At 41.9% G+C, this 16,832-nt stretch overlaps 1 protein-coding gene across 1 annotated transcript in view; it reads right to left on the bottom strand.

Moving 5' to 3' along the window:
• Nucleotides 1-1,081: 1,081 nt before the first annotated feature.
• Nucleotides 1,082-16,832, bottom strand: part of CDYL (chromodomain Y like) — a 161,825-nt gene continuing 146,074 nt past the window's right edge. Inside the window, exons 6-7 of the mRNA XM_060244188.1 lie at nt 6,562-6,705; nt 1,082-3,075 (exon numbers count right to left, since the gene is read on the bottom strand). Coding sequence (XP_060100171.1) covers nt 2,917-3,075; nt 6,562-6,705 — 303 coding nt within the window. The 3' untranslated portion in view covers nt 1,082-2,916. The remainder of the gene's footprint in view (nt 3,076-6,561; nt 6,706-16,832) is intronic.

The following is a 16,832-nucleotide window of genomic DNA, read 5'->3' as shown; positions in this document are numbered from 1 at the left end:
CCTGCATTATGCAGGGAGTTGGATGACCCTGGAGGTCCCTTTCAACTCTATGGTTCGATGATTCTAAGGAAATTTTCCAGGTGCAACCGCCATTCTGTTTGATCTAGCCTGCGTCTGCTTAGCAAATCTGCCATGATGTTGGAGACATCCATTACTTAGGACCACTCTGATAGACTCTGAGTCTTGCCCACTTCAGTATCTCTATCACTTTCGCATAAAGAGATCAAACTTGAACTCCCTGTTAGCTGATATACAATTTGACTGCCATGTGGTCTATGTGAATATAAGATTCTCTACCTACTTTTCTGTTAAGTTTACAGTTGGAGAATTATCCAAATGATAGTGTGTAGAAGGCAACCTGCATTTGAAAAGTTCAATATAAATATTTACATAAGTAAACATTACTGATATAGTTCCAAGCAAATATTGGTTTTTAACATAACCATCCCTAATAGCAGTTCACATCATTTTGGGATAAAGGAATAATTTCCTTTTATATAAAGTAAAGTATTACAATGATAAAAATATGGGGTTGGAGCCAAGTAGCTTTTTTAATAGTGGGAAAGGAGGGTGAGATTAAGCAAAAAATGGCTGGATCCAACCAATGGAAGAGCCAGTTAGCACTCTAATTTTCATCCATGTAACTATAGGCTCAAAAGGACAACCCAAAACTGGTTCAGACACTGAAGTACAGAAAATGGATGGTAAATATCCTTATAACTGCGTGAAGACATTAGTAATTTGGAAGCAAAATAGCATCATGTGCTTTTTTAATCTCTGGTCCAAGAGACAATGCAAGAACCATTTCAAGCAGAGACTAAACCGTTTCCACTTGACAGCCAAGAAAAGAGCTAATCCTGTTATAAACACACTAGCGCATTTAAGCAATATAACAGATTGAAGTGTTGGCCTGCTATTCTTTGTTTGCCTTTAATTTGTATCTAAAAAGTGTCATCTCACGAAAATTAACAGTGGTTACAAGAATGATGAAAAAGCATAACTGAAATACTTGAAAAACCAGAAATTAAAAGTATTTCAAGGGGTGTGTGTATAGAGGAGAAAGACGACTATAACATTGCAGCACTTTTAAGAGGTGTTAAGAAATATTAGTTTTATTTTAACCAGTTCACAGCTGAATATTTATTCTATAAAAACTTTACAGATTGTACAGTTTATATATAGTTCAAACTACTAGAACAGAAAAGTAGGTCCCACAGATGCAAAAATACTGTACCAATCCAAGGTAAAAGCAGATTTACACACTGTACAACTCTCCACTAGGATGAGGTGGTCAGGCTCCAAGTATAAAGTTCAAAACTGTACAAAAATAAGGTTTGATTTGTTTTCATTCTTCATACATTCAGTAAGATTGCAAGCACAGATACCCAAAGAACTAAGATATCTGCAGTCAGGAATCAACACACACTCCTGAAAGGAATGCAAAATAAGTCTATTTACACAGGGCACTCTTGTACACCACATTGTATATTATGCACCCTGATCTAACTGTGGCAATTTGCGCATGGAGAGCAGGCTATCATGGGCCTATCACCCTTCTGGATCCAGTCCCATGTGCATAAAAAGGGCACTCTGTGTGTGAGGGGAAGGAAAAACATAAATAAAGCTGCATCCAGCACTAGGGGGATGTTTGTGCACTCCTGTATCATGTATGCACCAAGCTGATGGGGGAGACCGCTCCCAATAGGCAGGCAGCTGGACTTCACTGATTCTGTTTGGTGATGGGGTCTTTATGCAGAATGCCAGAAGCCCTGCTGTTACATGGAAAGATCACTGGATCAGGGCTATAGCGGGAAATGTGAAGAGCTTGGGGGGGGGGGGGAGACAAAACATCTAATTAAAGGTAGGGTTTTTTTAAAAAAAAGATTTTGTATTTAATAGTGTGCCAAAAGACGTATTAACTTATTAAATAAAATATATTCTACGTGAAGCTAAAAAATGAACATAAAATACATTTTTGGTGTAATCATTTAACAAACCAGCACACAGAAAAAAAAACCCCTCGTATACAGAGTAGTTCTCACCCAGCAACCGAAGCAAATATGTAGTTAAAATAATTCAAGAAAATCCCTATTTTTTTATAAAATCCCCTAAGACTAAACTATAATTTAAGATACCCATAGAATATATGGTATTCAGTGATTCACTAATACTGCAAAAAAAAAAATGAAGCTTCTTCTTCTTTTTGACAAGAGACTGGCTTCTTCATTTCTGGCCGGGGTTAAGAAAGAGGGCATGTTCCCCAAAACAAGAAGGGACTGAGTGTTTTTTATAGCATAAATCCTGAGCACACTCATATTTGGGGGAGAAAAATACATCATCTAGTTACAGGGATTTGCTTTAAAAAATAACGCATTTTAGAATGTGTCGTTACTTGAGGTATTTTTAAACCTTCCTTGGAGTTCAAGGCAATGCCTCTTCTTAACCAACTTATTGGGCAGTGAAAGTGAGGGCTGGCCGATACCCGTTTTAGTTCTGTACTCTAGTGAAAAAATATCTCATTGCTTCAGGACTTTCCTGCCACATACAAAATAATGCAACGCCTCATTTTATCTGTCACTTTCTTTCAGATACAGTACTAGCCAATGATAACAAAGTAGAAGACAAAGTTTGGTAGTGCACTCCATTATATTCTTTTTTTAGTTTGTGTATATAAAGAAATATAATATATATTTATATATATTTATATCTATATATGGGGAAAGGAAATTTGTTCAATGCTTAACATACAGTACTTCTCGAAAAACTCTCAATAATAAAACCATGGTCTTCCAAGCTTTAGTCCCACACTTTCTGAGCAATGTGAGCTTTATTTTTAGATTTTTTAAATTGGTTTAGGGCATCCATGGAATCCAGATGTCCAAGTAAATATAATTCCAGTGTCACTGCACATCTCTTTCAAAATTCATCAATCTTCCTCTGCAAGTATTTTAACATCGAGTCCATCCCTTGAGCAGATCCCCAAATTTTCTTTAAAACTTCACACTCCTTATCATTTGCTTGTTCTAAATCCCCCTTCATTAGATTACGAACTAAACCTTTGGATTCTTCAAGTACCTGGATTTAAAAAAAAATCAAAATAAAAAGACAAAAAACAATATTTTATAAAGTATGAGAAAAATGCACATTATGAATTACATTCAGAGAATCACAAGAGGAGATCTGCCTTCATCACAAACCTCTACCACCTTGCCTCATGTACTGTAATCTGAGTCTCTAACCTTTGTTCAACCTATGGCCACTTTTGGAATTCTGAGAACAGAGAGTAGATGTCACCACAAAATGATGAGCATGGGAAGATGGGACCAAATATTGGCAGGCTCCAAGCTAAGTATCTTCCTAAAATGGAGAAAGCTCTTTTTGAATAGGTGCAACTTGCAGACACAAAGGCTCTTCTGAAGTACTCCCTAAACTCCAATGAGGTGGAGAAAAGCTAGAGCTGACTTTTGGCTGTGAGGGAAAAGATCTGAGACAAGAGCGACTGGGTGCCAGAAAAACACACCAGTGAACACCATGATATCTTTGGATACCATGCTGATCACTGTTGGACACCATGTTGAGGTCCTCCTGATCCCTCCAAGCCACTCCTGAGGATCAGGAGGCCCTTGAGAATAGGATAAAAGGTTGCAGTGGAAAGGCAAAATTGGTGAAGACTGCATTCTTTCCTTGCTGAGTGACGGAAGTGCCATTCTACTTGTGACACACAGGTCTCGACCAAACACACTGATGGATGAGGTATGTACAACAGGAAGGGCCTGCATACCGAGCTTGGTGGTGAGGAGCAGGAGAGAAATGTAGATCATCTGTGCACTCTGGGCACAGAGATGCATCACCCCCCCCCCCTCCCCGAAGGCCCCGCCAGTGAAAACAGGCCAATCAGTATCATAGATTGAGGGCAGGGTTTACTTTCTGTGTTAACAGTGTCCATGTGCAGCACTTTATTCTACAGGAATGAATGGCAGCCATTAGTATATAAGGAAAAATGAATGGGTACACTCAGTGACATCACTGTTATACCTGTTCCCAGGCCCTGCGAACACCTGCCGTTAAAAAGCAAGCCTATTTGTATCTACGTAGCTATATCCTGCATTCCATTTCTTGGACATGCTAGGAAGGGGGAAGCATTTAGAGAAAATGACAGAAACTCTGAAATCCAGGAGCCAGAGAAATCCCTATAGTGATCAGGAGAACAGGGTGAGTGGGAGGAAAATAAGAACTAAGAAATGACGCCATCTTGAATCCTAGGGACTGTAACAGTAACTGAAACTGTAATTGTATGAAATGATTTTAATGATTTTATTGTGATTCTATTTAAATTCTATGTTGTTTTGTTAGCCGCCCTGAGCCTCTCAAGGGAGGGCGAAATATAAATATAATAAAATAAATGAATAAACTGTACAGCAGGGGTGGCCAAACTTTAACGTAAGAGCCATTTGGAATAAATGTCAGATGTTTGAGAGCCGCAAGACAAGAATGTCAGATGTTTCGGAGCTGCAGGGAAGGAAACAAAAGATGGGGGAAAGAGGTGGAAAGAAAGCAACTTTAACTTTTAATGCATTCTGCAATCTGCTGGCTGGCTTGGCAAAGTGATTTGAAGAGAGAAATGCCTTCTCCAAGCTGGCCAATGGGGCAGTGGGGGCTTCAAGAGCCACAGAATATGTGTGAAAGAGCCACATGTGGCTCCTGAGTCACAGTTTGGACACCCCTGCTCTACAGCAATGATTTCCAGGGCTGTTCTCAAAATTCTGACCACATGAATGTTTATTTAAAAATACAATGACTGTGCAGGTGTTATACAAGGTCTAGGTGTTTTTCTCCCCAAATTGTGCTTTTGTTTTGTGGACAAAGCATTCTCCCACCACTTAAGCCATAATATGATTCTTCCCCCAGGTGTTTTAAAAAAAAATCCACTGCTCTTGAACATTCCCAGCTGTCACTAAGGTTGGAACAAAAAATACACTTAGGGTCTAAATGTAAAGATAGCTTTAACTTGTTTCCCATAATGATTGTCACCATTTAGTTGTGCTATTGATATTTTGACTTGGCTTATGTCGTTATGGTGCCATGCCACTGGTCAGAGGTCAGGCCACCTAGCCACTTAGCACGTTTGGTCATACAAGCGTTTTTTTCTAATGAAAAAGTAATGCGCTAGATATAAAGAGAAAATAATGTTAACAGTTGTTGAAGCCTCCCTAAGCTCTATGAAATCTCTCCAAGGCTATTATAACCATGAAATGTGATTTTGCAGCCTTTAGTCCAAAGTGCTAAATACTTTTGGTGGATTTCAGACTGCTTATCTGTTCTGCTTAATGACTTATCTGTGCTGGCGTCCAAGTGCATCGGTGCTTAAAAATGTTATCAGTAATGATTACATGATGCAGTGAGAAATGACTTTATAATGCTTAGAGTTCCATGGAAGAGGATACACAATGCTGACAAAAACAAAATCCAGGGTGTGTTGCGGGTCTCTTTTTCTAGCAGAAGCTCCTCTGCATATTAGGCCATGCCCCCTGATGTAGCCAATCCTCCTGGAGCTTACAGTAGACCCTGTACTAAGAGCCTTCTAAGCTCTTGGAGGATTGGCTACATCAGGGAGGCGTGGCCTAGTATGCAGAGGAGCATTTGCTAGAAAAAGAGCCCGGGTTAAACGTCACATATAGGTTTTTGACATGACATCAGAAGGACACCTTTTTTTGGTTCTGCCTTGCCAAGGAAAGTAACTATCTAGTGCCTCAAACATTTATCAGGTATCAAAGTAATTATCTCAGACAGATAGACTCACTCTTCTTTCCATAACTTGGAATAGAATAATATTTTGGGCTAAAAATATTTAGCTCCACTTAGCTGAGCAGTGATCCATGGCACTTACAGAAAATTGCAAGCCAACTCATGTCTGGGCACACAGTTCAAGTAAAAACCACATCTCAGTCACTTAAGTTTGTTCTTGTTTTCCCTAAGCTTTTAAAACCAACAATCCAATGCAGTTGTTGGAAGCCGCAATTTGGATTGAAAGTTCACTAACCTCTATAATTCACAGAAACATTTTTCTTCCACATATTTCCCTTCCATGTTGTCCCCCCCCACCGGGAAAGAACATAGCTCATAAGGGAAAAGGCACCTACCCTCATGAGGAATGATATGACTTCTCTCTACCCCCCAAGCGTGTACTTCCAACCCAGACTGCATCTTCCAGCAACTGCTTTGTGCACCTACCTCCCCCCCCCCCCCAAAAAAAACAACAACCCTGGAGGAACATTCACATGGCAGAGCATCATGTGTAGACAAGACCTTAACAGAAGCATTAAAAAGTGGTACACAGATATTACCATAGTAATTCTTGGACTCACTCTAAATAGTGTCATTATGGAAATTACTTCTGGCTGTATCTACGTACAGTACAGTTTACACTGGTCTCTTTGTGTGCTGAGGGCTCCGTGCTGCTCATGTGTAGGGAAAATACCTTCTGTACATGGCAGCCCCTCCCTATAAGGAGAACTTTCTATTCAGCCCTGTGTGAAATCAAAGTGGAGAAAAGAAACTTACAACTGAATTACAAGTGACAAGTTCCTTAATTCGAACCATGACTTCCTGGGTAAACGTTCCGGGCCAAAACACTTGAGACACCAGTCCTTTTGCACAGGCCTCCTGTGCAGTCAGCTTCCTTCCACTGAACAACATTTCATTTGCCTGAGGAAGATACAAAGTTATTTCACATGACAAATGTAATGCAATATAGAAATCTCTAGTAAAAACACGGCATCCTCTAAAAATATCTATATCCATTTCCAGTCTTCACTGGATTGTATTGTGTGTTTTTCTTTTTTTTTAAAAAATAAACATTTTTATTAATAGTCAGAAGAAGATATACATTGAGAAAAGAATAAAGACTGTATAAGCAGATAGTCATGATAAAAGCTTAAGCCAGATCAGACATACATATAACAAGACTGCCCAGTAAAAAAAATATATAGTAAATTGGCATAATATGGATTAGTTGGAAGGATTTCTTGTTTCACAAAATATTCTACTACTGGAACCCATAAAGCTTGAAAAGACTTCTGATAGTTTTCTAAATGTATAATAAGTGAGCAACTAGTAATTTTACTATACAGAAAATATTCCCAAAGTTTATGCTACCACATAGCAATTGAAGGCACTGAATTTTCTCTCCATTTTTGTGCTGTAAGTATTCTTGCAATGGCTAAAAGATACATCAGTTTTGTTTTTGTCCTAGCCTCAGAAGGGTGTGTACAATCAAAAATGAGTGCTATTTCTGGCTGTGCTGGAACCTTGCAACCGGTTGATTATATAAATATGATGAAAAACCCATGACCGGAATTTATGAAGTAACGGGCAGTACCACCAGCAATGTACTAAACCACGTTTTCCTTGGCATTTAACATGTGATTTGGGCTTATGGGTTTTTCCATCTGTTAGCAGAACCAATGAGACAAAACTCAAGAACTACCATTAACAGCTACTTAGGCAACAGTGTGTTAGGCTGCGTACAGAACTCACACATTTTGGAGCCCAGAAGGGATACCGTACAAGGAGGATGTACAAGATATAGCTGTTAGCCATCTAAAATAAACAGACCATATTCCCTTTAAATGGTTTGGGGGAAAATGGACACAGTTCGTGGAAGCTGCAAATTCACTACTTGCAGGACAGGCATGCATGGCCCCCGCTTGAAAAGAACAGTTGCCCCTTGCACCTGTCCTGCAAGCCACAAATTTGGCACTTGCAGGGCAGGAGCAAGCAGCTTCCACTTGGAAAGAGCAGGCACAGCACACACCTGCCCAGCAGCCCACGAATTCATGGCTTGTGGGGCAGGCATGCACGGCATTTGCTCTTTCCAAGTTGGGACCATGGATGATTGGGGGGGGGGGGTCTTCCCCTGCTGGACAACATCTGGGGGACCCCAAAAATTGGGGGATCCCCTTCCCCCATTTGGGGACTGGCATCCCTAGTCTCTTTCAAGATAGCCCTTACAATTACATACTTTAAAATGGGACAAGGAACACTGTGCATTGCCATTTACATTTTTATTGATTTGGATTTCACCTAAACTATACGTTTTTGAATCCTGAATGTCCTGCTTTTCTGATTTTTCATGGTGGATGACCTCCAGCGGCATCTGGATCGAGGCGGCGTGGCGGTGCTGATGTTGTTGGACCTGTCGGCCGCATTCGACACGGTCGGCCATCGGCTACTGGCCCGCCAGCTCGCCGACGCAGGGATTAGGGGGTCGGCCTTACAGTGGCTTTCCTCCTTCCTTGATGGACGGGGACAAAGGGTGGCAATTGGGGGAGAGCTGTCCTGGAGGCACCCACTAGTGTGTGGGGTGCCACAAGGGGCAGTTCTCTCTCCGATGTTGTTCAACATCTACATGCGCCCCCCCTTGCCCAGATTGCTCGGAGGTTTGGGCTTGGGTGCCATCAATACGCAGATGACACCCAGCTCTATCTACTAATGGACGGCCGACCTGACTGCGTCCCAGAAAACCTGGACCTAGCACTGCAGGCCGTGGCAGGTTGGCTCAGGCTGAGCGGGCTGAAGTTGAATCCAACGAAGACAGAGGTCCTTTGCTTGGGCCGCGGTGCCCTGGGAAGGGAAATCCCCTTGCCGGTCTTTGACGGTGTGCTGCTGAAAGCAGCCCATAGGGTCAAAAGCTTGGGGGTTCTTCTGGAGCCTTCATTATCAATGGAGGCACAGATAGCGGCCACTGCCAAGTCTGCGTTTTTTCATCTTCGACGGGCGAAGCAGTTGACCCCCTTCCTGGAGCGCCGGGACCTAGCAACGGTGATCCATGCTACGGTCACCTCAAGACTGGATTACTGCAATGCCCTCTACATGGGGCTGCCCTTGTGCCGAACTCGGCGGCTGCAGCTGGTGCAGAACGCAGCGGCTAGGCTGCTGTTGGGGCTCCCAAGATGGGAGCACATACAGCCAGGGCTGCGCGGACTGCACTGGCTGCCAGTGGTATACCGATTTCGTTACAAAGTGCTGGTTATTACCTTTAAAGCCCTATATGGCCGAGGACCTGCCTACCTGAGGGACCGTCTCTCCCCATATGAGCCCCAGAGAGCACTGAGGTCAGCTGGAAAGAACCAGCTGAATATCCCTGGGCCAAGGGAGGCCAAATTGAAGACCACCCGGGATCGGGCCTTCTCCATTGCAGCTCCACTGCTGTGGAATCAACTCCCAGAAGAGGTGCGGGCCCTACGATGTTTAGATCAATTCCGCAGGGCCTGTAAGACCTACCTCTTCAAAATAGCCTTCACCTAATGCCAAGCCAAGAAAGTGCCGCTGGATATGTTTTTAGCTACTGAACCTTACTGAAGATCTAATGTTTATAGCACCATAATGTTAATTTTAATATACCTTGCAAATTGTTTTAATGATGATTTTATAATTATAACTGTTGCTGTATATTGTATTCCTATGTTGTGAGCCGCCCTGAGCCTGCCCTGGCGGGGAGGGCGGGATACAAACAAAAAGGATTATTATTATTATTATTATTATTATTATTATTATTATTATTATTATTATCATCATTATTATTCTGCTATATTACAAATCAGAAGCAACCAAGGAAGTCATGTAAAAGAAACTTTGCTATGAACAGGTCACGTAAAAGAGTGCAAATTAAAATTACTCTGCCACACATAAAGGAGCACATATATTTTAAACTTGGTCATATAAATCTGTGTATGAATAAGGAAGCAGTCTGCGGTTAAACATATGCTAAACAATGATGTTGTGTACAAGCAGAATGAAACCAACATAACAGACATGCATGGAAAAAACTGTGTGTTATACACAATTAATTATTATAAAGAGCCAGCGCATATTCAAATGATTTTACACCTTAATTTGACCTCACTGTTCTCCCAACAAAGGTAGTTGGCAACATTTTAATCATGAATGCATTTACTCTGGAATTGTGATCCGTGGACTTTAACAAACTGTACTTCCAAGAACACAGGTTTAGTTTGGTAACCAAAAAGCTAGTGCATGAAAACTTTTGTAATAAGGAAACTGCTTTAGAGTCCTTTTTATGACAGCTGTTTTGATTTAGGACACTATTTGATTTCAATAGCTTACCCACATAGATCAAGAGTTCCACTCACATAACCTCTCTCCCCAGCAAAAAAGAAAAGAAAAGAGAAGCTTGGAACAGTCTAGAGAAAATCTGTTGATCAGAATAAGGTAGCATTATACAAAAAGGGCTTGTCATATTGATAAGAAGTCACAGGAACTGATTTAAAGCTACCTCTATGAAGCAGCAGATTTGAGCGCACCATTCCTCAGGTCCTCTGAAATCTGCAGCATTTTTACAGAGACATAGATGTAAGAGCTGCAACTCCAGTTTTTGGTGCCTGGGAATGATGTTAATTTTGTAAGCTGCAACACCCAACACAGAAACTGTAGTTGTTTGTTTATTTGGGTAAATAAAATTTTCACACTTGGGTTAAGTTCAGATACAATGCAAACCATGGTATAATTAAACTAGCCACAGTAAGTTAGTCATCCAAATTCAGGCCACTACATTAACTATGGTTAGAAGATCCAAATAGGCAGTCGTGTTGGTCTGAAGTAGTAGAACAAAATAGGAGTCAATTGCACCTTTAAGACCAACTTAGTTTTATTCAGAACGTAAGCTTTCGTGTGCATGCATATAAGCATGCACACGAAAGCTTACGTTCTGAATAAAACTAAGCTGCTCTTAAAGATGCAATTGACTCCTATTTTGTTCTATGGTTAGAAGAGCTTCCACTAACTATGCTGTTGTGTTATATGCAGCTGTAGTATCCTAGCTTCATCTGGGTTTGGTGTAGTGGTTAAGTGTGCGGACTCTTATCTGGGAGAACCAGGTTTGATTCCCCACTCCTCCACTTGCACCTGCTGGAATGGCCTTGGGTCAGCCATAGCTCTGGCAGAGGTTGTCCTTGAAAGGGCAGCTGCTGTGAGAGCCCTCTCCAGCCCCACCCACCTCACAGGGTGTCTGTTGTGAGGGGAGAAGACATAGGAGATTGTAAGCCGCTCTGAGTCTCTGATTCAGGGAGAAGGGCGGCATATAAATCTGCAATTTTTCTTCTTCTTTACACCAATGCTCTGTACCCAACTCAAAATCAAGCTCATTCTCGCACAGTCCCAGTTGAGTTGTGCAAAGAGGAGCTATCTGTTTGGCAGGGAAAGGGGGGGGGGGAGTTGGCCCTGGCAAGTTGTGAAGCCCAGACCAACTACGGTGAAGTCGGAATAGCTAATAAGTAGTTCTGAGAGAGTATCTGAATACCTAGTCCTTGTTTATGGTAGTATATTCATGAAAAACATACTTCAGAAGTAATCCACACATAATTGTTTCTTTCCACTACAAAGAACAATGCATCAATTTGTGCCTTACTTTGTATGCTGCATTGGCTTTTCACTTAGAATTACAGATGTGAAGGCCCAGAAAAAATCTGGGTGTTGTTTTTTTTGGGGGGGGGGGCGGGGGAGGGGCTGTTCCCTACAGGGAGAGCCAGTTTGGTGTAATGGTTAAGTGTGCGGACTCTTATCTGGGAGAACCGGGTTTGATTCCCCACTCCTCCACTTGCACCTGCTGGAATGGCCTTGGGTCAGCCATAGCTCTGGCAGAGGTTGTCCTTGAAAGGGCAGCTGCTGTGAGAGCCCTCTCCAGCCCCACCCACCTCACAGGGTGTTTGTTGTGGGGGAGGAAGGTAAAGGAGATTGTGAGCCGCTCTGAGACTCTTCGGAGTGGAGGGCGGGATATAAATCCAATATCTTCTTCTTCTACTCTGCCAAGGAACTTTATTCAATTTTCCCAGGGGAACAACTGAGAAATTTTGGGCAGCACTGAAAATAAGTTCTCTTATGTTTAAATTACTTTACAACTTAAAATAATGGTTGCCTTTCAGCAGGCCTCCTTTAGAGCAGGAGCTCACAGGAACAGATCTCCAGAACCTCTACATTTTATCGTGCTTACTTTCTTTCTTAAACACCACCCCCGCCCCCCCAAATACTTGCTTCTGGGCTCCATTGTTCAAACCCCCTGTGAGAATTCTGCTGAACTCTGAGATTTGACAAACTTTCTAATATCCCCCCCCCAAAAAATGAGGAAATAACCCAAACATATAAAGCCGACAGATGGAAACCATCATGCCACTGTGACCACATAGGAGAAAGTAATTTTAGACTTATGAGGGGAGTAAAGTTTTATTATGACAATTCTAATTCAAGAAGCATTTTAAGGTGGATGCTGAGCTGATATAATTTCATATACCTTCTGGTGATGTCAGTGGTGTGTGGCATATGCAAATGATTTGTGCTAATGAGCCCCAGCACCTCTTTTTCTACAAAATGACCTCTGGCCTTAAGTGATTTTTGCATAAAGGCACTATATAAATGCGACAATATATATATTTATTTAGGCTATTTCTAATGCTGTCTCTTCAGAGTCCTGCTTGAGGCAGCTTACAATTAAAATCACCACAACATTAAAAACAAGCATAAACAGCATAAAATTATCTTTACAACAGATGCAGACCGTTCAAAAAACTTGTAAGACAAAACTTCTAATTAAAAGCCTGGGTAAACAGATATGTTTTGCCCTGGTGCCTTAAAGAAACTAATGCAGGCACCAGGTGAGCACCAAGGGGGAGAGGCAGGGCTTTTTCTCGCAGGAGCTCCTCTGCATATTAGGTCACGCCCCCCCCCTGATGTGACCAATCCTCCAAGAGCTTAGAGGGCTCTTAGTACAGGGCCTACTGTAAGCTCCAGGATGATTGGCTACATCAGGGGGGCGTAGCCTAATATGCAAAGGAGCTCCTGCTAGAAAAAGAGCCCTGGGGAGGGGCATTCCAAAGGTGAGGTGCAACCGCACAAAATGCTCTGTCTCTAGTCACCAACCGCCTCACCTCTGAAGATGGGGGCACAGAGAGCAGACCTGGATAGTAAAGCTCAAGAAATGAGAAACATCAAAAATTATGTCCATCTCAAGCCCTTCCCAGCCTTGAATGTATATATACATATATACTTGAATCCTCTTTCCCTTATGAGCCTATTTCTCCACTCAGCTCTGAACAACAAGCCCTGCTGGAAGTGCCAACTCTAACACTTCAGAAGTCTTTCTGCTCCCATCTGAATTTTTGCAGTTTCAATATCTAAACAACCAGTTAACACTACACAAGTTAACATGTTATGACCTTGCGCTCTGGTAATACATCTTCAACCATGTATAGGAAGGCAACGCTAAATCACATTCTCCTTAATAATTTTGTGCTCAACCAGTTATACTTTTTAATCCCTATATTCCTTGCCTTCTGGAAACCTGTCTACAAAATCTTGGATATATCAATTTGCCACCTGTCAACAAATAATCAATTTGCCATTTATATTTAAATCAAGAAGAATAAAATCTGTCTGCTGTCTTGGATATTAGGCTTGGGGCACAGCCACAAGAAGTGTTTGAAAATCATGTCCAATCTTGCACATTTCTAGCAACTAAAAGTATTAGTTTATTCTTTTCAGTCTGAGAAACGGGACACCAGTGAAAAACCAATAGTTTAATTGGACTTCTTTCAGATTCTGAAACAAAGAGCATTTGTCCTGAAAACTAAGTTCTGTCCTTGTGTCTCTCTTGCACGATATCTCCGCAACTGTGTCTTATATTGATCTTGGTTTCCACTAGCCAATTCCAATAAGGCACTGACAAAAGGAAATGTAATCCCTCCATTAATGATGGACACATCAGTATTTATTTGCTTTGATTACAAAATGTCTAATATGAAAACAAGGAAAGGGGGGAAGGGGAATCTAGAACCCATTCCTATTTATATAGCAGAATATAATCCAGCTCAGATCTAATCAGTAACTATCCACACCAGGTTATCAATATCACATTTTAATGGTGAACTGCCAACTTTGAAGGGGAAAAAAAAACACAAGCAGAGTTTGACATTCAGTGCTTTTCATAACAAGGATATCATCCTTCATAAATTATTGTCTTTAACCAACCTTTTAACCATTTTAACCACAGAGCCTAGCATATTAAAATCATATTAGTGACCACTACAATTCCTCAATTTTATTTTTGGTATTTAAAGAAAACATTTTCTATATTTTTGTCCTTCCCCAAATGAAATTATTGATTCCTTTGTGCTGTTCTCATAACCCAACTCTGTAGTACGGAGATAGAAACAATCCACTTTTATAGCCAGACATTTGGTTATTGTGGCTAACAGGTTTTGCTGGATCTAACTAGTATTAATTGACAATGTCCTATTTTATTGATTTTTTTTAAAAAGCAATCACTGAATGCTATGGGTTTTGTGCACTATTCTGAATGTTAGAAAACTGGATATACAAGTACTTATTTCCTTCACCCAAACTCTCAAGCCAAACTAATCTTCTGAAAAATAATAAAAGCTCAGGCACTGACAGATTGTCAAATGAGTTCTATAAGGTTTGGCTGGATCACACTCTAGTTCTCTGAAGAAAAAGAATGCCAGAACTGAGGAAAGCAACTAGGAGCAACTGAGGTATCCCAGCCAGGAAGAAACAAACCAGTGAAGCAGATCAATATAGTTCTCAGATAAAACAGGGCAATGATGACGTTTTACTTCCATCCTGATGAATCTGTTCCTTTTGAGAACAAATTCTGAGAATACTCCCAACAAAAATTAAGCTTCCTCTCTTCAAACAAACACATATTGCTGAAAGTAGTACTAAATACTGGCTTGGATTCCAAGAACCACAAGTGGAACTCTACTTGTGGAATGGACACTTACCCCTGTTTCTTGCAGCTTCCTGTGCTACTTGAAAAACACCCCAGGGAATGAGGGACTGCAGCTAAATTAAGAAAAACTACAGAAATCACGAATCCCCCAGCTATCCCATATGCAAGAAGTATCTTCTTTGGCTTCAATCTATGATCTCCCAAGCAAAGAAAATCAACATGCAACACCAAGCACATATCACTACATATATATAATCTATCTAATTGCCTTAGAGTGAGGGTTTAAAATCAACAACAAAAACCTGATGAAACTGTGGGTTTGGTCTCGCCTTTCCCCCATGTAATGTCATATCTATATACAGCCGTGTAGCCAGGATTTTTTTCTTTTTTGGGGGGGGGGCCCTTTGGGGCAAGCACTAATTAAATCAAATTTTAAATAAATTCAATTATATTAACGTGCAGGGGAGTTGCTCCACGGTGTGTGTGTGTGTGGGGGGGGGGTTCTTTCTAGTCTCAAATGAAATTTTGTTGGTCTGAAAGGTGGCTGATCCTTTCCTCAGCAGTGCGCAGTGCAAGCAAGCTCTGATGCTGATGTCACCAGTCAGGGCTGCTGCTGCTGCTGGCAGGGCCAGGTGAGAATACGTAGCAAGCAGTTGGCTGGGCTTTCCTTGCGTGGGAGCTCAGCAGTTGGCTGGGCTTTCCTTGCGTGGGAGCTCAGCAGTTGGCTGGGCTTTCCTTGCGTGGTATTTCCTGGTTGTGGGGATAGATACTTCCCCCCCGCAGCAGCTCTGCCTCATCCTGGCCTGGCCCTTCTGTGGTGGTGGTGGGGTGCAGGTCAGATCTGGAGGAAGGTGGTGGCTCCCGAGACTCTGAGGAGTGGGGGTTCCATAAGAAGCATGAGAGCGGCAACCTGGAAGGTAGGCCAGGCAAACTCAGGTCCAGTAGAGCAGCTGCAGTCAAACTGGATGTGGTGGGGAAAGGGCCACAGAGGACCCCTCTTCGAGCCACACATGCCTGGGCACCATGTCCTCTGGCTGTGGCAGGTGGAAGATTGGGGTGGGGCACAGCAAATGTGAAAGGCGGCGGAGCCCCATGTACCCCAGCACTGGCTATGGCCCTGTCTAGGGCCAGATTGGTGTAGTGGTTAAGTGTGCGGACTCTTATCTGGGAGAACTGCATGTGATTCCTCCACATACACCTGATGTGACCTTAGGTCAGCCACAAGTTCTCTCAAGGCTGTTCTGCTCAAGAGCAGTTTTGGGAGACCCCTCTCAGCCCCACCTACCTCACAGGGAGTCTGTTGTGGGAAGGGAAGGGAGATTGTAAACCACTCTGAGACTCCTTTGGCTAGTGAAGGGCAGGGTATACATCCAACCTCTTCTTCTATATAGGCCATGGAAAAGGCTGGCTTCCATTTTTCTTATAAATATCAGAAATTTCCCTTCTCCTCATTACTGCTTGCTATTACTGAACATCCACTGGCTACAACTATACAAAACAACACACCCCTTTAATAACTTTTAATCAATGAGAAGAACTCAGGAAAGACAAAAAGCACAATACTATCACCTGCAAGTTGCTCCAACTCAGAAGAGAGAATGCCAGCTGCAAAAGCAGAAATAGAGAAATTTGGGATTACATAAGTAAATATTGGGCTGGATCCCAAGGAAAATTTCTATTAATGGAAGGAGGGTTTTTTCAATAGCACCACCCCTCCAATGCAGACCTCCAACTCCCCCTTCATCCTGTCCCTGGGGAAGGCCAATCTCCAACGAACAGTAGGGTGCATGTGTTTCAAGCTGCAGTGGGAGGGTGAAGTGATGGAAGTTCACTCCACTGACAGAAATCTCATCCGTCAGCAGAGATTTACCACAGTATCCAAGCTATAATCATACAGTAAATTATTTAATATGGACATTACTCCAGACCGCAACGCTAAAAATGCTTGACGTTCTATCCTTTCTTTTTAGTGAAGTATCTCAGAATTAAGATCTGTTTGAGATCCCAAGAAATTTATCGTGAAAATCACATCCCCTTAAGTTCAATCGAAACAAAAAACTTGGAAAATTCTGTA

This window comes from Heteronotia binoei, chromosome 7, assembly GCF_032191835.1.
Source record: "Heteronotia binoei isolate CCM8104 ecotype False Entrance Well chromosome 7, APGP_CSIRO_Hbin_v1, whole genome shotgun sequence".
Classification (NCBI taxonomy): domain Eukaryota; kingdom Metazoa; phylum Chordata; class Lepidosauria; order Squamata; family Gekkonidae; genus Heteronotia; species Heteronotia binoei.
The sequence above is the reverse complement of the archived record's forward strand: the minus strand, read 5'-3'. Positions and strand labels throughout refer to the sequence as shown.